This window comes from Anopheles cruzii, chromosome 3 (genome assembly GCF_943734635.1).
Source record: "Anopheles cruzii chromosome 3, idAnoCruzAS_RS32_06, whole genome shotgun sequence".
In the NCBI taxonomy this organism is placed as follows: Eukaryota; Metazoa; Arthropoda; class Insecta; order Diptera; family Culicidae; genus Anopheles; species Anopheles cruzii.
Genome location: NC_069145.1, coordinates 72,346,427 through 72,371,417, shown reverse-complemented (window position 1 = coordinate 72,371,417; position 24,991 = coordinate 72,346,427). Strand labels below are relative to the sequence as shown.

At 47.9% G+C, this 24,991-nt stretch overlaps 8 protein-coding genes across 9 annotated transcripts; 5 read left to right on the top strand and 3 right to left on the bottom strand.

The window, feature by feature from the left end:
* Positions 1 to 826: 826 nt before the first annotated feature.
* On the top strand, positions 827 to 1,682 carry LOC128270923 (uncharacterized). Its single transcript, XM_053008348.1, has 2 exons — positions 827 to 1,530; positions 1,625 to 1,682. Exons 1-2 carry the CDS (start codon positions 827 to 829, stop codon positions 1,680 to 1,682), a joined length of 762 nt encoding a protein of 253 aa, XP_052864308.1.
* A 1,996-nt stretch (positions 1,683 to 3,678) lies between these two features.
* On the top strand, positions 3,679 to 4,605 carry LOC128270922 (uncharacterized). The gene has a single exon (XM_053008347.1). The coding sequence runs from the start codon at positions 3,679 to 3,681 to the stop codon at positions 4,537 to 4,539; it is 861 nt and encodes a 286-aa protein (XP_052864307.1). The 3' UTR covers positions 4,540 to 4,605.
* A 466-nt stretch (positions 4,606 to 5,071) lies between these two features.
* On the bottom strand, positions 5,072 to 10,231 carry LOC128271830 (uncharacterized). The gene is made up of 9 exons (XM_053009483.1): positions 9,679 to 10,231; positions 7,626 to 8,054; positions 7,411 to 7,562; positions 7,183 to 7,338; positions 7,037 to 7,112; positions 6,594 to 6,926; positions 6,328 to 6,519; positions 5,866 to 6,249; positions 5,072 to 5,790 (listed from the first exon to the last, which is right to left on the bottom strand). The coding sequence occupies exons 1-9, from the start codon at positions 9,862 to 9,864 to the stop codon at positions 5,515 to 5,517; spliced, it is 2,184 nt and encodes a 727-aa protein (XP_052865443.1). The 5' UTR covers positions 9,865 to 10,231; the 3' UTR covers positions 5,072 to 5,514.
* A 1,549-nt stretch (positions 10,232 to 11,780) lies between these two features.
* Positions 11,781 to 15,645, top strand: LOC128272598 (putative defense protein Hdd11-like). The gene is made up of 4 exons (XM_053010434.1): positions 11,781 to 11,900; positions 14,527 to 14,742; positions 14,808 to 14,938; positions 15,336 to 15,645. Exons 2-4 carry the CDS (start codon positions 14,535 to 14,537, stop codon positions 15,498 to 15,500), a joined length of 504 nt encoding a protein of 167 aa, XP_052866394.1. The 5' UTR covers positions 11,781 to 11,900; positions 14,527 to 14,534; the 3' UTR covers positions 15,501 to 15,645.
* A 143-nt stretch (positions 15,646 to 15,788) lies between these two features.
* LOC128273385 (uncharacterized) lies at positions 15,789 to 17,822 on the bottom strand. Its single transcript, XM_053011332.1, has 3 exons — positions 17,813 to 17,822; positions 17,219 to 17,754; positions 15,789 to 17,009 (listed from the first exon to the last, which is right to left on the bottom strand). The coding sequence occupies exons 2-3, from the start codon at positions 17,748 to 17,750 to the stop codon at positions 16,180 to 16,182; spliced, it is 1,362 nt and encodes a 453-aa protein (XP_052867292.1). The 5' UTR covers positions 17,751 to 17,754; positions 17,813 to 17,822; the 3' UTR covers positions 15,789 to 16,179.
* Positions 17,823 to 18,465: 643 nt separating this feature from the next.
* LOC128271392 (ATP synthase mitochondrial F1 complex assembly factor 2) lies at positions 18,466 to 19,605 on the top strand. The gene is made up of 4 exons (XM_053008888.1): positions 18,466 to 18,594; positions 18,653 to 18,849; positions 18,917 to 19,027; positions 19,097 to 19,605. Exons 1-4 carry the CDS (start codon positions 18,519 to 18,521, stop codon positions 19,526 to 19,528), a joined length of 816 nt encoding a protein of 271 aa, XP_052864848.1. The 5' UTR covers positions 18,466 to 18,518; the 3' UTR covers positions 19,529 to 19,605.
* A 2-nt stretch (positions 19,606 to 19,607) lies between these two features.
* LOC128271391 (conserved oligomeric Golgi complex subunit 4) lies at positions 19,608 to 22,204 on the bottom strand. 2 transcript variants are annotated; one of them, XM_053008887.1, is made up of 5 exons: positions 22,104 to 22,204; positions 21,847 to 22,044; positions 20,942 to 21,781; positions 19,746 to 20,872; positions 19,608 to 19,671 (listed from the first exon to the last, which is right to left on the bottom strand). In XM_053008887.1, the coding sequence occupies exons 1-5, from the start codon at positions 22,191 to 22,193 to the stop codon at positions 19,629 to 19,631; spliced, it is 2,298 nt and encodes a 765-aa protein (XP_052864847.1). In that variant the 5' UTR covers positions 22,194 to 22,204; the 3' UTR covers positions 19,608 to 19,628. The 2 variants fall into 2 exon arrangements, with proteins under 2 accessions (XP_052864847.1, XP_052864846.1); XM_053008886.1 differs by having other exon boundaries at positions 19,746 to 20,884; positions 20,951 to 21,781.
* A 461-nt stretch (positions 22,205 to 22,665) lies between these two features.
* Positions 22,666 to 24,631, top strand: LOC128272994 (uncharacterized). The gene is made up of 2 exons (XM_053010897.1): positions 22,666 to 23,029; positions 23,088 to 24,631. The coding sequence occupies exons 1-2, from the start codon at positions 22,666 to 22,668 to the stop codon at positions 24,578 to 24,580; spliced, it is 1,857 nt and encodes a 618-aa protein (XP_052866857.1). The 3' UTR covers positions 24,581 to 24,631.
* Positions 24,632 to 24,991: the final 360 nt, after the last annotated feature.

Here is a 24,991-nt window from a genome sequence, read left to right as displayed (position 1 = left end):
ACGTTTGTTTGACCGCTGACTCCACGGCCACGGTTTCGACTTCGGACCTGTTGGAATCTGCGGCCCGCGATGGCCCGCGCGTATGAAATACATAATCGAGAAGCCAAGACATGCCAAAGCAGCGGGACTTACAATGACCGACGCTATTGAGGCGTTGCCTTGAAAACAATTACTTCCAATGATTGAAAGTAATTCAAATACAAATATAAAATCATTAGAAAATAGGAAAATTCGCTTGGTCCGTAACTGTCTCTCCGTTTGATAGTCCGTAGCTATTCTTTTGGCGTAATCTGAACAAGGATCAAGGAATTTTAATGTTTATTTAATTACGATTCCGGTTGTTTCAAGCCTTAACTTTGCGCCCGTACGTGAAACGTTAAGGAATCTCCGTACGTTTAGAGTTGGCCCAAGCAAAAACACCGATTGGTTCTGAGGACAATGAGGGGGCTTCATAGTACAAAATGTGAGTGGCACTGTATATAGAAAGCAAGTTAAGAATATCCTCTCGGCCGACCAACAGCTTCCAATCGGTTCCAATTATTCGACGCTGGGCCGAGATTTTATGATGGGCTCGTAAATGACTGGACGAAAGTTATGCTGTGCTTTCACGTGAGACAAAACACATAATGCAAACCTATGGCGCGAGAGTCGATCCGGAGCCCGATCGGCGGACGGTTCCCGTTCTCCGCGAGAACGACGAGAAACCGGTGCGAACAGTCCAGCAGTCCAGCGGGTATCAGGCCTTGGGTCCGGTGCTAGAATCTTCACTTCCAATCGAACCTTGTAGGGAGCAAGTCGTGAACTGATGCTGCTGGTGGCCAACATCATGTGTCGCCATCGTTTGGTAACGCTCCTGCTGATCGCCCTGTCCGTCGCCCAGCTCGAATCACTGCCCGTGTCCAGCTTGCTGTCCGACGACAACGGTGATTACGATAGTTTCGAGAACGAGTACGATGTAGTGTTCGACCAACGGCAGACCGGAAAGGCCAACGTGCACGTCTCGGTGGACGGTGTCCTGCTGGCGCTGCCCGCACCGGAAGCGCCGTCCTCGGCCGTGGTCGGAGCGACGTTGCTCGATCTGTTCGCTTCGCAGCTGGCGACTGGTGCTGGGGGTTCCGAGTACGACATCTCCGAAGAATCGCACGAAACGGGTGGCCCGGCAAATGGATCCTCCACGCACACCAAGGTGACAACGGCGGCCACTAGCACCACCAGCAGTACGACGGAGATGCCATCGGCCCCACTCGTTGCCAACGATTTCGCCTATCAAGCGTCGCTTCCGGCTAGCCTACTCGGGCAGGGTTTGTCTTTCCTGTTCAACAACCGACACTCCGAGATACCGTTCCGGGTTAATCCGGGTGGTGCCGAGCCGACCAAGCAAACCATCCCGGTACTTCTGCCCGTGGTGGACGCAGTGGAACAGGATGATTCGAGCGAGTCGCACGAGGACGAGCCCGAGGCGGCTGCCGACGCTAAGCCGCTTCGCAGTCCATCATACTCCGGAAAGCGGAAGCGCAAGCATAAGCGAAAGTAAATCAGACGCCCAACCAACGTGCGGTCACTTCAGCACAAGACGGTCTAGGTGATAGTAATGTGGTTCTTTTCTCCACTTTTCCCGTTTTAGATACAAAGTGGCAAGCTTCTTGAGACCGCTGCTGAAGCGTACCGTGCTCGTGCACTGATGTTGCTGCGGCTGAAAGCAGCTGATGTGATAGAAAACAATAGGATGGAAAATGGTGGACTGAAAAATGGGATTACTTTGTTAAGTGACCAGACATACTTTTTACAGCGATCGAAGGACACCCCTTTGCTAATACTCACAATTATTGTACTCGGCTACTGATGACACCGCAACTGAATGGTTATCGAATAAATCTTTCTTCGGAATTTAAATGGCTTACACGTCGTAGAGCTTTTAAAATACGTTTGTAAAGTAGTTGGGTGGTTATTTTAATAGCCCAAACATAACTCTGGAGCAGTTGAACGGGTTGCAGTATTGCAGTAAGAAAACCTGTTTTATAACTCTCAGTCAAGCGGTACTTTCCTGTTTGAACCCCAAATAGGAAAGGCAAAACAGAGCAGAAGGAAGAGACGTAATATTAAGACACTACGACTGCTCAGAAACGTGTGCGGCATGTGTGAAGAGAACAAGAATTGGGTCACGTTTTAATTTTAACACCGTACCGTCGAACCGTCATCGAATTGAATGTTATCACGCTTTTACGGTTGTTTGCTACCGGTTTTATAATAATAAATCTTTAAAAAATACTGTCATTTGCAACTAAAAAAGATCCTTTCAAGTGGCATCATTGATTAATCGGAACAGGATTATTAATTAAAAGAATAAGTTTGTTGTTGGCAAACGGTTTTAATGAGTATAAAGTGAAGGTTTTTTATCACTCTTATTTTTTATTTTTTATTTATTATATTTTAAATGTCAAATCTTTGCCAAACAAAATCACTACCTTGTTGCTCATGTGGCTTTACCAACATGAGGGTTAATAACGGAGTAAGTTCCTTGATGGATTAATAGAAGTAATTTCAAAGCAGGTTTGATTCATGGTTGGCCATGGCCACGAAAAAATTGCGGTTGCGCTAACACTAACTAAGTTGATCCCATTTACACTCACTGGCTAAATTTTGGCACGCTTCATTACGGCCAAACAAGGAGTGCGAAGATCACCCAATCTGGCGTATAATTGGCACAAATTAGCAGCGGCAATCGATGTCGCTTTTTGTGGACGACACTTTTTTTCTTGTGCCGTCTCGCAAATCTTTATGAATCACCAACGTAAACGATCCGTTCAAAGATTATCCCTGACGAATTGTCGGACCCATTTTTGAGGTTCGCGTGTCACGCATCGTTCGAATCGTTTGTTGTTTTTCTCGGTTTCTCTTTTCTTTCACATGACGTGAGTGTGCTTCGTGTTGGCATTTCTTCGCCGATGGCCCCAAGACAGCGATATGGCGGTTAAATGTTTGTTCGTTTCGATGCTTCGATTTCTTCGTGGCAGATTCCTAACGTCCACGATCTGCCGATCCACCGGCTTTCGGTGACGCGCGAGCGCTAACACGTCTTCTAATGGCGAAAGGCGACTTCGACTGATCGATCGGTCGAACGACAGTGCTGTCCAAAAAATCAAACGAACCCTTGCTTTCTGATCGTGAATTTTGATGATCTTCTCACTGTTTTATCTTTTATTTTTTTATTTAATTGACATGTCCAATGCAAAATACCATTTAGGGGCAGGACCACAGCCAAGCGGTATTAAATGTGGAAGGGCACATCCTGTCCGCACCGTGCCGAATGGAGTATGATTGGCGAGCCTGGCTCTGTAGTTTTTTTTCTCGCTTCTCCCTTGTTTCCATCCCAAAAAGCGTCGGTTTTTTTCGTCTGTCGTCTCCCAAGTTGCCCAATTCGTGAGACCTGCCCCATCGCGATGGTGTCTCGCTGAAGACACGCGTTATTCGCCCGAACAGTCTGGTACGATCAACATCCGATCGAACGAACGACGTGTGTGAAGTGTGGACGCTGTGTTTGCTGAGCTCTCTGCAGGTGACACTAGCGCGTTGCGCGAAGCGCGAACAATTCTAATAAAGTCGCAATAAAACTCTCCACAACAGAGTGCAACTGAGATGGCGCCGATTGGGACACCACGGTTTGGGCGGCGTTCTGGGATGGCCAAGATTTGCCTGCTGTTGCTGGTGGTGCTGGACGGATATCGGTGCACGGCCACCGGAGAATGGAAAGTGAAACGAGAAAGTGACAGTGGTACCGACGATCGGCGCAGCGCGGCAGACGACACCCTGGATGAAGTGATCTACGATCAACGTCAGGTGTCGGGTGGCACCAATATACGGTTAAACATTAAGAACTTCCAGGTTCAGCTACCCGAATCTCAGCTAGGACACTTCCACCAATCCGATATGGCACACCTGATACGTGACTCCGTTCTACGTCTGCTGGGTATTTCAACCCGGATCGCACCGATACAACCGGAGCAGGAACAAGAACCGGAAGCCTCGTTAGCCGAGAAAGCTTCGATGCTGCAGGTGAACGGGAACAATGTGCCGGCCAAGTTTTTTCTCGAGATCAGTGATTTCCTCATGAACACGAAGGATAACGATGCGGTCGATGATAAGCGCGTGGACGATAACCACAACAGGCAACAGGAGCAGCTGCAAGGACTGCGCCAGTCTAACGAACAGCATCATCCTCTGTACGCCGTGGAAGAGATCAAGATCGAGCGGCTGGAAAACTCGAACAACGTGAAAAACGAAACCATTACCATCAGCACGAAGCGCACGAATGTGGCCAGTGTTCCTCCGGATTCACCGGTGCTCGAGCGGAACCTCACGGAGACCCGCACGGCGGCCAACGCGTCCCAGCAGGCAACGGAATCCGAGAATCGATTTGTGCAAACGAAACCGATCCGCCTGGACACGGTAGTAATGGGGATCGGGGCACAGGGCCCCCCGAAAACGCTTCGTGAAAAGGTCATCTGGAGGGTGCCGTCCGAAAGTGGCGCCGTGCCGTAGCAGGTAAGCGTTAGCGAGGAGGGCGCGTGCCTCCTAACGGAAGGCCGATGGGAGGCCGCGGGAGAAAGTCAACCCCAAAAATGCCACAAATGCCAGCGCGGAGGAAGGATGGTGCCAGAGTCACGTCTGTGAGTGTTTGCCTTAGTTTCGGTATGCATGGTTTGGTTTGCTTGGGCCTCTACGGAAAGGTGCGAGAAACTTTTCTCGGTGCACTCGAAACTATTATAGAAACCTAACCTTCCGGCGCAGATCAGTCCAGCCGTAAGGGAGAGCGAGCTTTGCAGCCCCAATATTTTAACAATAAATTCAAAAATATGCAGATCAACGAATTAAGAGTTACTGATACATACAAAGTTGGTATAGGGCTTCGAATTAGCTCGGCTGGCGTTGTCCTGCCGCATAAAATAAAAAGTTCTTCAGAAAAGCAGCTGTCCACGGAAAAGGGCAGTGTATTGTGCTGCTGCATTTTACGAGAAACGAAACGACTTCACTCTTTCTCATTTACAACATTCTTAAATTTTTATTACCTACCAGATACGAAGCGTGTTTAGCTTTGACGGGTTTTGTACGTTTAACAACTTTGTTTTCTTCCTAGCTTCGGCGCGCCCGAGCGCCGATTAAGTACACAGTAATTAAATGACGATCACCAAAAAGGTGCAAGGACACGGCACAGGCGCTGGCATCACAGTTGCACCTGCCCCCGGCATATCTTTCGCCTTTCTTATGCCTCACTCTTAGTGGCTAGCTCCTTACACGAAACAACTATTTACAATCTTAATGAGAACTCCAGCAAACGGACGGCAAACAGGGAAACAAAAAAATTATCGAAACGAAATGACTACGAACAAACGAAGAGTGGACGAACTGATAACGAAAACTAAAACCTACACTCTACCAACAAAAAAAACCTAACCGGAAGCTCCTAGAACTCTAGCCACACGACAGTGAACTCGCACATGCGAACCCGATCGCGGCTCACTCCTTCTGTATCGGATCGTAGGCCGGCGTTACGGTGAACTTTTTTGAGCTCCGCTTGAACCCGGGAATTCCGTAACGACTCGAGGTGCGGCCACCGCGTTCCCCGTGAGGGACATGTCCGCCTTCACCCTTCGATGTACCGGCCGCTACGTCCTCCAATATTTTCGATAGAGGTACCGATGCTCCGCGAAGCGATTCCGTGAAGCGACCGTGCCGTGCAATCCCTGCGTTCCCTGGGTTCATGCGCCGCATGTGCGTCGGTGAGGTCGATTGCTGCGGTACGGAAGGGAGTAGCAGATTAGAGAATGCAGACCAAAGGAATAGGGTTGGCTTGCATCATCCACTTACCTGTCGATCGAAGCCGAGGTAGTGTGGACCGGTTGGATGTGCCGAGTAGTGGAACTGATTTTCGGACGTGTTGGCCGATAGGCTTAGGTAGAGAGCTTCGAGCTCCTGCACCGTCGGCCGACGATCGCGCTGGTGGTAGTTATGGCGCGGTGACCAAGTGTTCTGGTGGCCGCCCTTGGAGGCTGAGTTTAGCAGAAAATCGCCCCGGAGCCCACTACCCGTGGTGTCGTTTTGATGCAGGGTGGTTAGCTCCTGCATCAGGTGTTTCGACATGGACATGCCGTCGGTTGTGTGAAGCGTGCGGTTATAGTCGCGCGCAATCTTGATGTCGTGCTTCCAGAACTGTTTCTGATCCTTCGGTACAACCGGAGCTACCTCTTTGATCTGTAGAATGGGAGTAACGAAACGAAACCATTACTTTGCTGCTCGTTCAGAGAACTAGTGGGGGCAATGGTTACGTACCATCAGGAACACTACGCCCGCCAAGTAAATGCAGAGAATGTTGAGCAACGTCAGCGACATGCTCATGCAGCCGAGTGTTAGCAGCTCTATGCCTTGGTTTTCGGAGTAGATTTGCGTTTTAATCAGCGTACCGTAGCGCGATTCTTCCGATCCGAACAAAAAGTACAAACACGACAGTGCCCACAGAAGACCCTACGGAACGGTAGAAAAGAGAACCAAGCTATTGTTGCTACTGGTAACGTCGAAAATGGCCAGCGTTATCTTACCGAATTCACAGCGGGCGGAAGGAGCGAAGCGGAAATGGCAACACCGACCAATGAACCTATGTTTTCGCCCAGGATGGCAATAGCGACGGCCGCTCCGGATGGCAAGGCAATGGCAATACCGACCAGTAGAGAGTGTGTTTCGCAACGGGCCAACATTTCGTGCGTGATGCCTTCACCGACACCGTATCGATCGTCGATGCTGCACACGATCAGCCCAAAGATGAAGCCAACGGTGACGGTGAGCATAATTCCGATAAGCTCGTTCTTCAAGCCCAACAGTTGGAGACTACGTTCCTTGATGACGGTTCCAAAGATGACAGAAATGATGGGTCCCTGTTGGATGTGAGAGAATTGGAAAAATCCGTAGCCATCCATTTGTGCACTTTCAACGAACTTTTCGAACCCGATCGAGCATCCGAATTGCCTACATTCAGGCGACTTACCATGAGTGGTGAAATCAGCATACTGGCGATGAGAAACAGTGAGCTGTCCTCGACCAAACCGAAAGCAGCCAAAATACTGTAAAATTGCAGCAAAGCGCCCATTTCGTTAGCTCACACGTGTCACACTATTGCACAACATCACTTACCTGGCAACCACCAGCATGGAGACGAAGTCGAACGAAATGTGTGCATCGTGTTTCACCTCCTCGACAATCTGTGCCACGTTGAGCCGTGCGCGAACCGTCGAAAGAAAGGCGTTCCACGGGGTGTCCTCGTTGTTTTTGTTCGCTTCCGAGGCAGCCCTGTAATGGCATCGGATCGACACATTAATTAGCATCTTCATTTGGGGCCAAACGGTGTCGGTGTTTGCTTACTCATCCGCTTGTTCATCGATCTCCGGTGGTTGGCTGTATAGGGTGCAGGAAGTGATCGAGATGGTTGAATTAAACCGTTGGCCAACTCCCCACGAGCTGAGCATATAGATGACATCGTCGCAAACGGGTCCCGATGGGATGGAGAACATGATCTAATGGATAGGGATCGTGTGTTACAGAAGCAGAACAATAACCTCGCTAAATCTACAACTTACATGGCATCCATTGCCCTGATCGGTCTCGATCCAGGCCGCCGTATGCAGGCGCTTCTCGGAGATGATCGTTTTCAGAATCTCCTCCATAGACGATTCACCGGTGAGGGTCAGCTTTTCGGCAGCCTCTTCACGGGCCGTCTTTTCTTTGCGCGCCGAACTGACCAGATCCTTGAATCCATCCCAGGATTTGCGCAACGCCGAAGCGCGATCGAATGGTTCCGCCAGAAAGTTTGACTTTTTGTCCTTCTCCTTGCCGCCTCCATCCTTATCACCATTCGTATCGTCGTCTTCCTTCTCCAAACACTCAATCTTTGGTATTTCTTCTCCGTCTTGATCGATAAACTTGATCACCGGAGCAATGGGCGCTCCTCCTGTTGCCTTTTTATCACCACCGTCATCGGGCGCTTTGATAAAGTTGGACCGCGGAACCTGTCATTTGGGAAGAGAATTATTGATTTTCACCTCGTTACGTTTGGCGTCGTTGTGAATGGAACGTGAGAATGAACAGTTGCTTTCTTGCTCATAGCAGAGTCTGACACATTAACGACAATCTTCAACACTCCGGTTCCATATGGAATCATTCCGTTGGGCTATTTTTAACAGGAATTCACAACATGTGCATCCATTGCACTGCGTCCATCCATTTCCCCCACGGGGACGCTTCTTCTAGTTTTAGATAGTAAAAGAAAGTTGTCACACGTGACGACCTGATTTTATCGGTGTGTGTAAAATTGGTACTGCGTTACCGAAGATCGATGTGGTTTGAAACGAAAGTCTTATTTTAAAATAATTTTCGTTTCGTGGAACACAAGCATGTAAAATTTTGTGGAACAAATTTATTGTTTTCCCAAGTTAAACTAAAACCATTAAAAGTGACTTCTCAAAACAATCGCTTCAAAACGGGGCCTTGAACCAAAAGTGGCATTAGTGTGTTTGAGGAACCGAGACGCTGTACTTTGTAACGCTGTCCGCCTGTAACTGAAAGTAATCCATCGTATCGTTCTTCAAACTAGCGCCACAAGATAGCAAGATGCTAGTGAAATGCGTTTGTTTGTTGTCAGCGTGATAAGACCGAAGAACCGTAGAGCACATAGCTTGTGCCACAGGTCAACTTCCTCGAGATGTAGAAAATATTTATAATCCACCCATTCTACTGTTGGGACGAAACGTAACAAGATGAACGCTTTCTCATCAAACGCGCTCATCTCAAAACAGTTGCTGGTTTGTGATCTTTTATTTGATGCTTTGCCGCCCGTGTCTGCTGTTTGCTTCGAATCGTCTGTACAAACAGCTTGTTTATGAAAAAATCGAGGTCAGACAAACATCGACATCGAGGTGAACAGAAGGCGAAAGGAAAACTTGGAAGCATCTATGCTCCATTTTCCAATTCATTGCACCCTCGAAGGCACTTATGATACCTCTCTCTGAACCGTGACTCATCATGGAAGAGTTGCGGCAGGTCGATTGAGCAGTCCATTTTGTAGGTGCAGCTTGCTGTTTAATCTTATCATCACCACGATCGATGGAAATGACACCATCAAGCATTCGCAAGCGCGTCAATTCCTTCGTTTCCAACGCAGTTGGTCATAGAAAATTCGTCATTCTCCTCATTGCAACAATCCGTGGTAATGCATTAGCGTTACGGTCGAGGAAGGTCTCCATATGTTTCGCTTCTGGTAAGCTACGGCTTTTCACGCCATGATTTCACGCCATTTTCTCCGTTTTGTTCCTACCATGCGATGGTATGCGCTGCGATCTATCGATTCGTGTAGCACCCTGTTCCAACGGTCTCCAGAATCAGCAATCAGGCCGCTGAGTGTAGGAGTAAATAATTAATTACGAACCCTGCCCAGCACTGATAAGACGTGCACTTTCTTCCTCGGCCCGTCACAACGTAATTCCGGTAAGCAAATTGCTGCGCGAGAGGATAATTATTGTTGCGTCTATCATTATCAACTCCATTAAAGGGCACTCAATCAAGTCTAGTCCTAGGGCCGGCAGCTAGCAAATGGCTTCCATTGAGCACATGGCAGAGATCGAGCGATCTTCTTACCTTGGGTTGTATTTTTTTCGGTTGAGGAGTCACAAATGGTTGCGTCTCGTCGGACGGGTTGTCCGTGTCCTTCTCGTCCTCGGTCGTGGCGGTGGCCGTTTTGGCGAGCCGTTCCTTCTCCTTGCGCCTCAGTTCCCGCTCATACCGGGCCGACGGAATGTGAACTACGAACAGTATACCGGCCATTTTCTAGACTACCTGCTGCAGGGCTGATGCTGTAGTATCTCCTAACAAATTGCACCTTTTTACACAAATCAACCACCAACACACACGAATCTTTGGGGAGCGATGTTCGATCGGTTCGGTCACTGACACCGATTTAGCTCCTGAACACTCACACCGACGGGCCGGAGTGAGCTGCAGAAGAATTTGTTTTTTTCACGTTTATTCTTGGATCAATGCTGCGCTTCCGTTTCCTGCAGTGGAGCTAAATTCATTCTCTTTCGAGGCCACTACTTTTCACCGATGCTCCCGGGTGTAAATATAGACGATGACACAAGGCCAAGGCGCTCGCGGCAGCACACACCGAAGCGCAGCAAAATGAAATCACTTCGACGCTCCAACTACTTTCCAATCGGCTTTACTGCAGCACACTATTAGCTCTCGAGGTTGTGCATTAGACCGTGCGCTAAGTCGACTCACCGCTGCAGCTTGTGCAGCCCGGCACGTGCTGCTGATAAAAATCAAACGACGGGCGCTTTCGTGGAGCAAGTTACAGGCGCACCGGTGCCACACACAGTGTCCCAGCGCAGCGAGGTGTGCATCGGCCCGATTCCAAATGACAACTGAAGACCCCGGTGCCCCAGGTGGCCACACAACATGGCGAGATCGATCGGCCCGGTGCCGGTACCCGATGTGTGAATACCAACACTAAACTGCTACTGTAGGTTGCGGGCGTCTCCATGGTTACTCTTACTGTGCACCGCACTAACGCAACGGCGACTGCGTGCGTACGGCAAGAATTGATTAGTGATAAGGATTTAATTCGCTGTTTCGTACCGCAATCACGAACCAGAATATTTATGACACCAGGACTATTTGCATTTTCAAATAATTACACTTCTTTTTATTAGTGCACTCATCTAGTTTGATGCTTGATTGAGCATAACGGCGTGTTGTATTGAATAATTACATGCAAATAATTAATCGTGCCGAACGACCATAAAATGCGCGCGCTTTTTAAACATAGCGCCTAAAGTTATACTATCGGCACGGCGTAGGTTGCAGATGAAGCGAAAAGTGCCACACGCTTCTTATATGATTTTCTCTTGGCCTACTCAAACGCCGTTAACAAAACTGTGCGATATTATTAAAGTCTATCCCCGGGATGGCCGCTGGAAAGTGGTCCCCAGTTTCTGTTTCTTCGTGACGTTCCGTTAGTGTATCGTAAACCGGAAGACATGTCTTTCAAAGTAAAAGTAAAAGGTTCAGTACTGACTATAAAAAGGTCAGCCTCGCTAGTTTTGACGGAAGTGTCTGTTATGGTTCAAAGTCACTTGCCCTTCTAATCGCTTCCTCAAGCTAAACTAGCAACTTATGGTACTATAAAGGCATTATAACTTAACGTGCAATATTGTGTATTGTAAGTGTAAAAAATATTCCTTTTATTCGTTCGGATGTTGCAGGGTAAAACAATTACCGATAGCGCCATCAAGGTGACGACGAATCAGGACGATGAGTAACACTTATCCCCGAATACTGTATTCACCATTTACAGGCAACACATTCCCATCGGGAAACCCACTAGCAGCCACTAATTACCTTATCAGTAAATCCATCATTCACACCAGCGAACGCCGGCCCGGGCCAAAACTCGTATTACGTCACACGCATCGAGACCTTCCAACCAACGCATACACCTGCAAGTCGGGTCGAGCCCACCGCGAGAACTCTCGCTTTTTGCCTTTTACTGGAGCCTGGCAAATGTAAGATTCGGCAGCCCCAAGCGATCTCCCCACGCAACCAACACACCGCAGCAAGCGAGAGAGCGCCTTTTTTTGCTCCAACACGAACGCAAACGATCGTCGATCGCGCGTACGATCGCTGGCGCCCGCAACAAAAGCTCCAACACGAGCGATCGCGGGTTTCAATACGCGTTTTGAGTTCGATTCGAGAGGATCAATTCAAAAGGGTGCGAGTTCGTCTACGGATTGTCCTTTAGTAACTTTGGTTGCTGATCTTTGTGTCTGTGAATTTTTTTGTACCGTTTCTACCTAACACTGGTAAGTAAGTTACGATCATTGCTTGTGATTGGACCGGAAATTTGGCAAAAGGCCTTCAAAGTAAAGTTTTGGTAACCGTCAGAAAGGGCAAAGAATGACCCGGTGCTACGGAAACCGCTGAAGTGACACAAGTAAATCGGATCGGAAGCCATAAGCCATTTTATGTGCGTGTAAAGTGCTTCAATGACCTTTCGCGGGTTTCTAAACAAAAGAAGAGTTAGCACAGCACAGAGTTCAGCAAAGTATATTACAGTTTCCTTTTCCTGGGGTTTTTGAGTTTTAGTTATGTAGTCAGTAGGGTGTAACACATGGTCCAGATAACTTCTAGTAGTTAGCAAGTAGTGTCGAGCGTCACGGTTCACAACAACGAGCGAACCATGCGGCCATTGTTTCCTCGTTTCCATAACGTACATAATGCCAGGAGAGAAAAGTAATTTAATAAAACCTTGTGGTAGTGGATGGAGCCATTCAACAGAACCGGAAAGCTAAATTCCGCATTCGAACGTATGCTAATTTGCAATTCCGCTTGAATGTGAGGAAAAAGCTATTATCGATCGGTAGAAAATGTGCTTAAACATAATTTTTTTTTTTTCATTACAAAGTCATTAGAAACGAGCCACAATTTGTTAAATTTAATGTTCCTCATTTGTAGCACCATTAACAGAGAGTGTGTTAATTATACTGAATGAAGCAATTATTATAACAAGCTAGGCTGCGCGATCAATTGTTTCAGAAAATCACTTCCACTTGTCGGGGAATGCATTTGCAATCAAACCGCTTCCTTCACGACTGTAACGAAGCTATCGTCCGACAAATGGTGGCAACCGGTCACCTCCATCTTGGCCAGGCGCCGCCAATGACTGGCAGCTTCCTGACTGGTCCGAAACAAAGCTGTTAACCTTCGCGGGGACTTTAATTCATGCAATCCCTTGCATTCAGCGAAGAAGTTGCTATCATGACGTGCAAACCGTCGTTACGGGCACGCTCGTTTCATAAATTTGGGTACGATTAGTATGATGCGATCGCCAGCCTCCACGAAGCGTTGTACACCGGCGACGCTTTTTCGCGGGTTGCGAAATTTATAAACGATTTTCGGTCACCGCCACGGTCTGTCTCCAACTATATAATTTGAAGGCTTTCCGGTTCGACATACGCAATCCATCTTCAGTGTCACCCGCTCACTGAATGGCCGAAAGAAAACCAAGCACATAAAATAAAGGTTAGTTGCCTTGCCCTTCTGTCTCACTGGAACTCATGCTGTTCGCTTGACGTAGATGATGGATTATATTGCAGATGGAGGAATTGGCAAAAAAATGTGTGTAAAACCCCGATGAAGGATTGCGTTCGTGAGCCGAAAACTTTTTGTTACTTACTTATCCTTGTGACCTTCTTGAGTCTCCGATTATATTTATTTATTTTAAAAAAATGCTCTTTTTGAAACGAAACAATACTAAACTGTTGATCGTACAGAGCAATTAATTCTAACATGTTTCAGGCCCCTAGTTTGCGCTCGATACAATCGGTCCGTTACGGTAGAAGAAACATAGAATGGCGGTTTTTATCCCTTCCGTAGGGTAAAGGTCTTTTTAAATTTAATCTCGGCATCCCTTTAAACGAGCACCAAAAACCTGTTCGACTTCAATCTGTTTTAGCGTTGGGCTGTGCCTCTGCCTTTTTTTACGCGTGTAACCAAATCTATCTTCGTTGGTCCTCTGTAACATGCCGTACTCATTACAAGTGGTGAATGACCGCAGGTACGCAACGCTACTAATGAACTATGATCCACGATCTCAAGGTCTCCCGAAATTGCTTGCCCCGCCACTTCATCCGACCCGGTCGGAGGCGAAGTGATTGATTTCTTGACTCTAGGTTCTAGATGAAGCAGATTCTGTTTGCCTCTAGCTCTTCGACTTTTTGCGCGGGCCCCGAGCATGAGAACGGAAATGTACACGACAGGCAAAGCTGGCCTACGATGAGATAGGTAGTCCCCGATCAAACAGTCTGCATAGCGGCGGCAATCACGCCGTAGGTTATGTGATTATGTATTCGCAGGTCAGCATTGACCCAAAAGTCGGTGGAACCAGTTGTGGCCAGCTGTCACGGCGGTGCCAATCTGGTCTCTGATACCTGCTGCTGTCCGCCTTTTATGTTAATTTGTAGTTGTACAGCATCCGATGCTCGCCTACATAATGACATTGCGAGAACCGGTTGACCGGCTCCGGCTGCGGCCATCGATAACGGACATCATCGTCCCCGTTGTCGCTTTTTATGGTAACCATCTGTCTTTTGTTTCACTTTCGTTCGTCGTCTCGTCTATAGCAACTCGTAAACTGCAATGAATGCATTCCACTTCTGGGCACTCCAGAAGTGGTAAATTTTCGCACAAATTGAGTCTTTTTATATGCTCATAAAAACTCAAGGTGATCGATAAAAAATAGTGCGATGTTATCCAATACATAGCGACTTGATTTATGACGGATGACGACAATAAAACCAATTACTTTCGCGCTCATAACGAGTCGATTTTCAAACTTTCTCGATTACTCCATTAATTACATGACAGCGATTGTAGTCGAAATAATTATCTCGAACACTAACAGCAAAGGGTGTACTTCAATCGTTACAGAGTTGAAAATGGCGTACCGTTTTGCATGCATCATGCTGACCGTGGCCTTGTGCGCCTCGCCAGCGTTGAGCTACTCAACCGGTGCACCGGATGGAGCCTGCGGTGACATGGTTCCGCAGCATCATACCGAACCGCAAAAATCGGCTGCCCCGTACTCGATCGTTTTGTCGAAGAAGGAAATCCGAGCGAATGAAGGTGTCACGATCACCGTGAAGGGTAAGGCAATGTGTATCCCTTTCCTTGGCTACATCCGGACTAACGTAAGTGTTGTTCTCTTACAGGTAACAGTGCTAAAGATACAATAAAGGGTCTACTGTGCCAAACGCGAGTTGGTGACACACCAGTCGGAGCATTCGACGTGCCACCGAACAACAATTTCGTTCAGAAACTGGACTGCGGTAATTCGAAGGCGGTAAGTAGTGCTGTATAGCGGTTTCTCTGTCTCCATCCATCAGTTTGTACAATCTGGGTTGCTTTATGCACGATTGAGTTGGCGCATTAACATCGTCGTGATCAACTAGCAACGGTATCGTCGTGATCGCAAACACGGAGAGGTGTCTACAAGGTTTTTAAATTAGCAACCAGCAGACGGACCGCCAGCGACGGCTTGAATTACCATAAAATCCCCGTGTTCTAATCGGCTTTGCGGCGCAAATCGAACCTTTCACTTCGTAGTGGACGCGATACGATCGTACATTGACACCTCTAGGTTTTCAAATTTGCACACCAGAATTTTCTACATTGCCCCCCAGAATAGCAGTGAACAGAGCGTGATCTGATGTTTCTCTTCTTTCCGGTTCTTTTTGCAGTCCGCCATTACGCATAAGAAGATTACGAACCCACCGAATGCCATCAGCTTTAACTGGATTGCTCCGCGTGGTTTGAGCGAGCAGGCTCGCGTCTACTGCACGATCGCCTTGAACGGTGGTGTTTTCTGGGTGAAACACTCGTCCGACTTCCTCAAGGTGAACTAAAACAATCGCCTCTTTGGTCCGGACACTGGTGATCCAGGATCAACGAACTTTGACCGAAAACTTTGACAATAGTATTTAGCGACAATAGCTGGACGAATGTTCAATTCATACGTTTTATCCAAATGACAATAAATCGCCATCGACACTGTAACTTCCGGGGGTCAGCTAACCCCTATCTCGCAAATCCTATAACCGAAAGAAACATTGTATGAACATTGTACGTTTTATTGAAAATTGTATAGTTCCGAGGTACATTAGCACTCATTATAGTGAAAACATTTGCATAGAAATAAATTCGTGATGTAAGATTCTTAGTTTCCGCCTTGTTTAGGTAGATTCTGGTCTAGAGATGTAATTCTTCGCTGTGCCCCTCAACTTAACCGCGTGTAAATAATCCTTATGTGCTATACTTGACATTAGCCACTAATTCAAATGCTTCTTTTCAGTAAAGTTTTTCAAAAACTAAAAAAAATACATAAAAAGAGTAAATGTGCAGCCACTAAAATGGCATCTCATAATCGTAAGGATCGGTCTTCAAATGGCACCGTTGCGTTGTTCATTATTCTAAAATGGATTTAAATGGTAAACCAATACCAAGAGATTGAGGAGCAAAACACGCTCGTATAAAGACGGTTGTGATGGCCATAGACAAAAAATTGTACTTCAAAATGTTGCTTCCTTAGGACGGCTTCCGTTTGATGATGGTCAAATATCCGTTGTTGTAGTACAACTCTTCCGGGCTATCGATAGTTTCGAAATTTTTTAACGGTACGCCACCACGGAAAGGATTCACTAGCCCACGCTTAATGACCGTCACCTGCTCTCGGCATCCCATCGCACGTGCTTCACTCATCACCACCGTCACATCTTCGAGTGCTTCGGTGTGAGTGTACGACGTGAACATGATTGGCACGTTGGGAATGTCGAGCAAAAGCTGGATCGTTTCGGGCCACGTATCGCTCGGCATTCCCCGGTTTTCGTGAAAACCGCAGTTGAAAATTGCGATCAGATGCGGATCACCGAGCGCTACGTTTGGCGCTAGCTGGTGATACAAATTGGGGTGACAGTTGAGCTCCACCCGTCGACCATCATCGTATTTCAGTGTGATTTGACCAAATTTTAGCAGCTGCGGACCGATGAAGTGTAACGTGATCTTACGCAGTTTTGGGACATACGAGAAGAGCGTGCCACAGTGGACTTTAGTGAACCACAAGATTTCTTTTCTTGCACCGACAATGAAGACGTTCAGCGTGTCGTGTATCTCCTCGGTCACATTTGTAGCCCGTAGCGTGTATAAGATGCTACCGACAAAATTGAACTCCTCGGCGATTTTAATATTCTCCACTTCTTGGATTGGCTCCAAAGGAATGTCATTTACTGCACTGGGGTTTATAATGGTTCGCTGCAGGGCTGTACTCGCCAACTCGAACGCGTTGGATGGCAACGCCTTCAGATCGCCTTCGTCAAGGGCCGTAATACTTGATCCTGCGTGGTCGATTGCAGCACATTCTAGAACGTTCGAGAGAGTAGATGATTTATTCGACAGACACTTTGAATTTCCCGTGATAAGTGATTCTTCTTCCTGTCCGGCAATTACAACCACCGAGCGGTCTTGATCTGCAACAGAGACAATGCTAATCTTCTGTTGCTCTCTGTTACAATATCACGACGGTCACAGGAATCGAACCCAAGCAACAACAATGAGGTTTCCTACTTACTGTTATCCACCATGGAAGAAATGCGGTACGCGTTACACCATTGCGAATGGTTCTCACTGTCCTGTTCCCGGTGACGCTTGCTGCAATAAGCAACCTGCTTACAGCCCTCACAAAACATCAACCGTTCCCGGTGATACTCGAAGCAAACTTTACACGCCACAGAAAACTTCAGCATTTCAGCCTCGTAGTGGAACAACGTTCGATTTAAATGGTTTTCTAAAATATACATCAGGCAAGTGACGATTTTGTGCTTCTCGTTGACGCTCAGCTTTTCGTGAAAACGAGCCGGTACAACGGCAAGAATGTGGTCAACCATGGTACCGCGCACCAAGCGCTGCACTGCCTGGCAAAATTCGGAATGTGTGGGCTCGTCTAGCGCTTTGTGTTCCGGACTACAATAAACGGCCAGTTGGCAAGGGCACACAATGCTTGTTTCGGGTGGTCTTGGGTGGTAGCCGTCTAGCGCGAAGCACACGTTGCACCGGTTGGGGTTGTACATGTCGTAGGCTATTTTTTCGTGGGCTTCCGCCATGGCACTGGAATATTTTGCAAATATAAGAACATTGATTTCTGTTGTGGGCGTGTTTCACTTACCAGATTGTGGCCGTTCTGGCGCCGAAACGAAAACGAAAACAATGGAACTGTCAAACCGATATGGTGTCAAGCTTTGGGATGATTTTTCGCATTTATCGAAGGCAACGTTCAATTAGATTTTAATGTGAAATTTCTTATTGAACTAGCATTATTGTATTGCATGGCACAACATCCAAATTATAAAAAATGTTAACCGACGTAGATTGTATTTGCCATATTTTGAAACAGTTTCACGCTCGGCATTGTTTCAACCATTTGCATCCCGTGCAAGAAATTGGTTTTACAGCTGATCCTACTGAACTTGGCTAGACTTTCGACCGAGATGGTCATACATTTTTATCGTATCAAATGGGATTTTTCTTTCGTTTGTTAAATCAGTTGAATTGATAAATTAGTTAGTAGTTCAAGTCAACACGACACGGATTTCGTTCCCGTCTGATTAAAGTTTTCAACGAACGGTTCAGGTTTCGCCACACAACCACTAAGTGGGGTCGATTAAAATATTGTATATTGTTTGTCTATTGTGTACAGAAAGTTGTTAAGAATCGAACATTTTACATTTATGTTGTTGCATGCGACGCCGAAATTACATAAAATATTCTTGATCGGCCTTTTCTTGTTCCTTTCTTGCCTTTTCTCATTCGTAACAAACGCGACCGGTTGTCACCCGAATTTACATAAGCAAAAACGAATAGACGGAGTCAAAATGTTGCGTTCCTGTATTTCGAAAGTTTTACGGATTCTGCCACGGCCGACACTGCAAAACAGTATACGAAATTATGGTAGGTGAAAATCGTTGGCATCGGAACACACAGTGACAACCAACATCTTTCCTTTTAGCCGCACCACCAAAGCGGTTCTACCGAAATACTGGCGTCGTCTCGAGCAATGGGCGGTATGAAATTACACTCGACAGCCGGAAGCTAAAAACTCCCAAAGGACAACCGTTCTACGTCGAAAGCGAACCGCTGGCCATTGCCATCGCCACCGAGTGGGACGCACAGAAGGAAGTAATCGATCGATCGACGATGCATTTGGTAGGCAAACAGGCGGTGTGTCTGTCTATAAGCTTCTTATTCCGATTGTATCCCGTTTCTTCGATAGACCGCTTTAAGCAGCACGTTCATCGACAACCCCAACAGCATTCAGAAGCACGATATGGTCAACTACCTGGTAAACTACATAACCACCGACACGATACTGTTTCACTCGAGTGTAAGATCGGAATTTCGCATTCAATGGTATCCTTAGCCATAGCCTATACTTTTCATCAACTTTCCGCAGCAAGAACCGGAGCTAAAAAAGCTACAAGTCCAAGAGTGGGATCCCATCATCGAGTGGTGCAACAAACGGTACGAAATCAACCTCGCCTCAACGGACTCTTTGACCGTGCCGACGTTTGCGCCGGGTATGGCCATGAATGTGGGACGATACTTTGCCTCCTACAACACGGCTGCCCTGCACGGATTCGTGTTTGCGGTCGACACGATCAAATCGATCATTCTAACGATGGCCTGTGCCGATCGTCATTTGACGACGGAGCGAGCAGTGCAGCTGGCCCGCCTCGAGGAAGAGTTTCAGCAAGGCCATTGGGGTAAGGTGGAGTGGGCCCACGATGTTCAGCGGCTCGACTCGCAATCGAGGCTGTCCGCGGCTCTGCTGTACATTTACTTCAACTCTAGTAACGCATTCGTCAAGCAGAAGGTTTCACTCTGAACGCCCAATGTTGAAGGTTCTATTCGGCGATAATTCCACCCTTTGAACAAGGCTCAGTAAAACATAATACACTTTTCGTTGCCTATTTGTTTATTAGCAGTTAAAGTTTCAGCTTTTTTATGTCCTCCATTTTGAAATCGATTCTGCAAAACATAAACGGAACACGGAAAGGATAAGTACGTTGGCATGATGCAATTGGAGTCTCTCGGCTTCTTACCTTAGCGCTAGTATCGAGCGTACTTCGTTGGCCGTCAACCGCCAGCTGGCCGACGATGACTCCCAGTACTCAGGCAACTCGGAAACAGTCTCCAGATTTAGGATGGTGCCCATCTGCAGAAGCTTTGCCAGCTTGTCCCTTACCGACCACGACGTGGCCCCGGTAAGAAATGTGGCCAACGCTCGTACCTCCTGATCCAACACCAACCCTCCGAGCCGATTGAACGTCGTCTTCTTGATTGCGCGCTCCATCCGTGCGGTAATTTCGCTCGTGATGATACTAACAAGCGCATCGTAATTGCGCACCGTGAGTGCTACCTTAAACGAATTTAGCAACCCATCGATCTGCACGATCAGGAACTGGGCGAACGTTTCTCCCGCTTCGTACGTGGTCAGCTCTTCCTCGGTCAGATTGTGATTGTGCGTAACGAACTGATCGACCCACGGGTGTATCCGTGGCTTGATGGCTGACGAACGTAGCTGCTGAAAGCCAAAATCGATCAACGCTTTCAGCGAATCACCTACGGCTCGTAATCCGCCAAGGCAACTGTCCAGCTTTTCCTTCTCGCGCCCACTTATGCCAGGGAATGTTCCCTCTATTTCTTCGCCCATCATTTTGCACAGCGTTTCGATGAACTCGGTCGACATGTCCGCGTTGTTGAGGGCTGCCACGAATCGGCCCCTCGCCTGATCCGCATCGCTCGTCTGCAGCCGTCCATGCTGCAGTGAGCTTTGGAATGCGTTGTACGCTTGCGCAAGATCGAGATAACCCGTGGGATAGCCCGCTTTCAGTGGTGACTTGAGGGCACGCATGAAATCCTCCTCGAGGCAGCTGGCCGCATTGTTGAGCACCGCACACACCCCGTCCAGCGATTGGGTGCCGTTCGAGCGACGAATGCACTTGCGCACGATGAAGAATACATCGTCCAACATGCTCGAGCACTGTTGACCGTCCTCGAGACTGTCGAGTGCGATCGCCTTCAAGACGCTCTCCTCCATAAAGTAGCGTTCAAATAGCAGGTACGTGCCAAGCAGCTCTTGCATTTGTGTGTTGAGACGCGACTTTTGCAGCAACGCGTTCAGTTCCGCCAGTCGCCCTTCCTTAACCGAGGCATCAAGGGAGCTTTTCTTTAAGTCGTTCTGGGAGATGGGAAGTTTTATAAACATTACGTTTTATCAGACTGCACGGTTTCTAGCGCTACTTACAGTACACCGACGTTTGATGAACTTTACGTACAGTTCGGCCCGCGAGTGCATGATCGTGATCTCGCCGATGAGACTGTCGATATCCTTGGCGTTCAGCTTGTCCATTGATCCACCGCCACCGGAGGCTTTCCTGTAGTGGCCCATTGCCGAGCTGGTGCCCGCACCCTTGATGTAGTCGTTAATCTGCGCGATTCTTCGCCCCGTTTGTCGATTTCGGTTAAACTCCTGCACGCACTTCGACACTTCGTCGTCACACTCCCGCTGCAAGACGCGGCAAATCTGCACCAAACGACCCGGCCCGTAGCAGTTCTCGATGATGGCCTGATTTACTTCGATCACGCGGGCAATATTTTCCAACAAGATCGTTAACGTATCAGCGTACGCCACGGCCGTACGCTTCTCCGCTTTCGCAATGTCCATCGATGAGCGGAGCTCTTTTGCCGCCTTCGCCTGCAGTTTGCCGCAGATGTAGGTGATGAACTTCTCCAGACCCTCGTCGTGCATGCCGAGTAGGGGAAAGATTTTGAAAAATCGCTCCACCGACGCCAGGTCATCCTTTTTGACCGCCTCGTCAAACTTCTGGTTCACCATCTGCCGGATCTGTATCGTCGCTTTCTCGAGCGTCAAGACCGCTTTGCTGACCGACGTGATCGAGCCGCTCACATCGTCGGCGGTCTTCTGGAGGAGCGTTTTATCCATCGAAAGAAAGCGGTTCACGTGGGCAGCGCCCTGTTCGAAGTCTTCCTCACGGATCGCACTCATAACGCCCTGGCTACAGAGCTGCAAGTCGATTAAATCGTGCACCCGCTGCTGGCACTCCGATACGCGACTCTGAAGATGGAATTTAGATAAATTGGACACCCACCATCCGATGCGCCACGATCGTTTCTACTCACTCGTGCCTCGTCCAGTCGTCTCACTTTGGCGCTCACATTTTCAGCGAGCGAAGCCGTGTGATTGATCATTTCCGAAAGATGCTGACTCTTCTCCGACACCAGGGTAAGGCTGCTGAGGGCAACGCCGATGCCACGCATCTTGGCCTCCAGCTGACACTGCTGCGATAGAATCTCCTCCAGTCGCGTATCGATTTGTTTCTATAACAGAACGAGTGGTGTGAATTGGAAACTCAATAACCACGCATTGGTCAAGCAACCTCCTTGTCCGATATCCTTTGGCATACATCGTCGATACCCTCCGGTGTGGTGATGTCACTAACGGACACGAATTCATCTAGTTTTATCATTTTACAACAAACTCTTTCACTGGTTAAGGCAAATTTTACTATTACGAAAATTGTTTACATGGAGCAAGAAATCAAAGAACAATTCGGTAAAGTGATTTGTTGGCAAGTTGTCAAATTTCGGGTGGCGAAAAGAAACGTCAAACTCGTCAGCTGTTTTCGCCTAATCGGTTGGACTTCCACTGAAACAGGGCTGATAAAAGCAACGAAAGGGGAAGATTTAACCATCCAACATGTTTTTCATGCAATCATTATACAAATCTGCAATGTCTACGCAATTGTCGGTGTTTAAAATAAAATTAAGCGCCTCACGAAATGACGAACGCTGCTGAAGGGTATTGTTTGTTTGGTTTAACTTGACGTTTCCCCCGCGACTTTCATCACAACAGCACACTTCGCCGGTCGGCGATTATCAAACAGCCCCGGAAGATCGTAATTTATACTTTTCTCAATGGTTGTATGTTAGTTTTTAATCATGTTAAAGTGGATACAAACGGTGCCGAGAAAGTGTGGATTATTGCACACGAGGTCAATATTCGTAGGTGTCTCTCCAGATGGCCACGGAGTAGCCCCGTTGCGTCTGGCGTTCCGCGTTGATGACGACTTACCGCTGGAACCGCTCGATGATTCTATTTGGCCAAAAGAGGAACTAAAGTCACGAATGAAGGCGCTCCTCAACTGTAGCAACGTGCAAACGGAAATGCTGTACAAAGCGAACAAGAAAGCACTGCGAGTGTTCGCCCCGAAGCTCCTTACGGACAACATTGAGCTGCTGCGAGAAAATGGCGTGGAGGAAAAGTATATCTACGATGATCCTAAAGTCCTCTCCATACAGACAAGTAATGCGCTTCCGTAGGTGGATTTCTTCGAGCACTACTAACACCTTTCCGTTTGTAGGTGAGCTAAGGGAGAAGATAAAACTGCTCAAAGAGATGCCCGGCGTTACACAGTTCACCGCACTGGCACCGTTTCTCAGATTACCCACCACGGCTATCGAGAAGATGGTAACAATTGCCCGAGAAGAAACTATTGACGATGGCAATCGGTTGAACTATGTGAGCAAAAAAACCAACACCGAAGTCGGTCAAGTGGCCAAGTTTTTCGCTTCAAATATTCGCGTGTACCGTATCGCGGTGAATAAATTCATCACCAACCTAAACATCTGCCTGGACCACCTAGAACCGGCCGATGTGGTGCGGCACCTTTCGGTGTTGGCTTATGCACCCAAATCGATTCGGGAGCGCCTAAATGCGCTCCAAAATTCTCCACTCCAGAAGATCAAACCGTGGATGGTACGCGTCCCGGACATTGCACTCGGCAAGTCGTTTGAAGCCGTGATCGAGAAGGGCAAGCAACCGGAGTTTAAAGACGCCGTGACGGGTGTTTGGTTCGAAACGTTTGTCATCAAGCGAACGGAAACGCTGCTCGGCTGTTCGGAGGAAACGGCACGTGAAATCTACAGCCGATGCAAGGGGGCAGTTGCGCAGGTCGAAAACATGGAGCTGCTGCTCGAGAAGCGCATAACGGCGGAGGCGATCCACAAACATGCAATCGTTCTGAACTCGAGGCGAGTCGATTTAAAACAGAAGGTAACCTATCTGGAGGGTTTGAAGTGTCTGCGTGACCTAAACGATGTGATACCGCTCTGTGCGCTGGCCGTATATCAATTGAAAAAGATCGTCCACAACCTGAACAACGATCAGCTAGAGTCGGACAGTACGAACAGGATCTACTATTTTGCCGATTGCACGGGTCTAGCAGCGGACGATGTGGCGGCTCAGTTCGCCCGCCGAACGTTCATGTTCCGCATACCGAGGGAAAGTTTCGTGGATAATATGCAACTGTTCATGCAGCACATGAACCCCGAAGACATACTGGCCGATCTGTGGGCGTTCAAGTACTCGCCCGCCATTGTCGCCGAACGTATCGCGCGAGCGAAGCAGGTGCGCGGCAAAAAGTTAATGCCATGGATGGTACGCTGCCCGGACGTGGTGCTCGAGAAGTCGCTGCAGCTGACGAAGGAGAACGGGGACCTGTTGGGCGAGAACGAAACGATTGTCGAGTACTTTTGCAAACGGTTAGGCGTTAGCAGAGAGATGGCCAACGCGATCATCATCAAGGTGCCCTCGGTACGCAATGTGCGCATTACGAAGGTGAAGAAAGTGATCGATTACTTGCTGGATGAGCTGGACTATACGCCCCAAGACGTTGCGCTCAATCCCCGCATCTTGATGCACAGTCTGCAGACGACAAAGAAACGAATGGAACAGCTGAAGGCGCTCGGCTGTCGGCCGAAATCGTTGATTATTGTGTGCAAAAGCCGGCGACAGTACGACCTGTTTGTGAGGGACTGGGCAACGGCCAAACAACGGATGGAACAGTTTGGCTGAAAGAGCTACCTAAAATCGAAAATAAAGTGTATTTCAGGGCAAACAGTGTAAACAAACGAAGGAATCTGATAAGAAATGCGCACATGCTTGTAGAAGACGAACTAAACCAAACAGCAAGATTGGAAAAAAAACAAATTGAAGAACTATCATCATCTATTACAATCAGTTGGGCAATTATTTCATAAACTTGTTCGATTACAATTATCTGTTTTTTTTCCTATTTTTAACAGCATTATCGGAAAATTAGAAAAGGTAAACTGGCGGGCGAATCCTGAGACCGTTTGACAGCTCGTAATGGCGAAAATTCGCCTTTGCCTTTGTGCTGAGAAAATCAGCTGTCACAGCTGCGACGAACGCTTCTGGCCATTCCTCGTTTCCGTGGTAGGCGATATCCGTCGGGCCCCCGAGAGC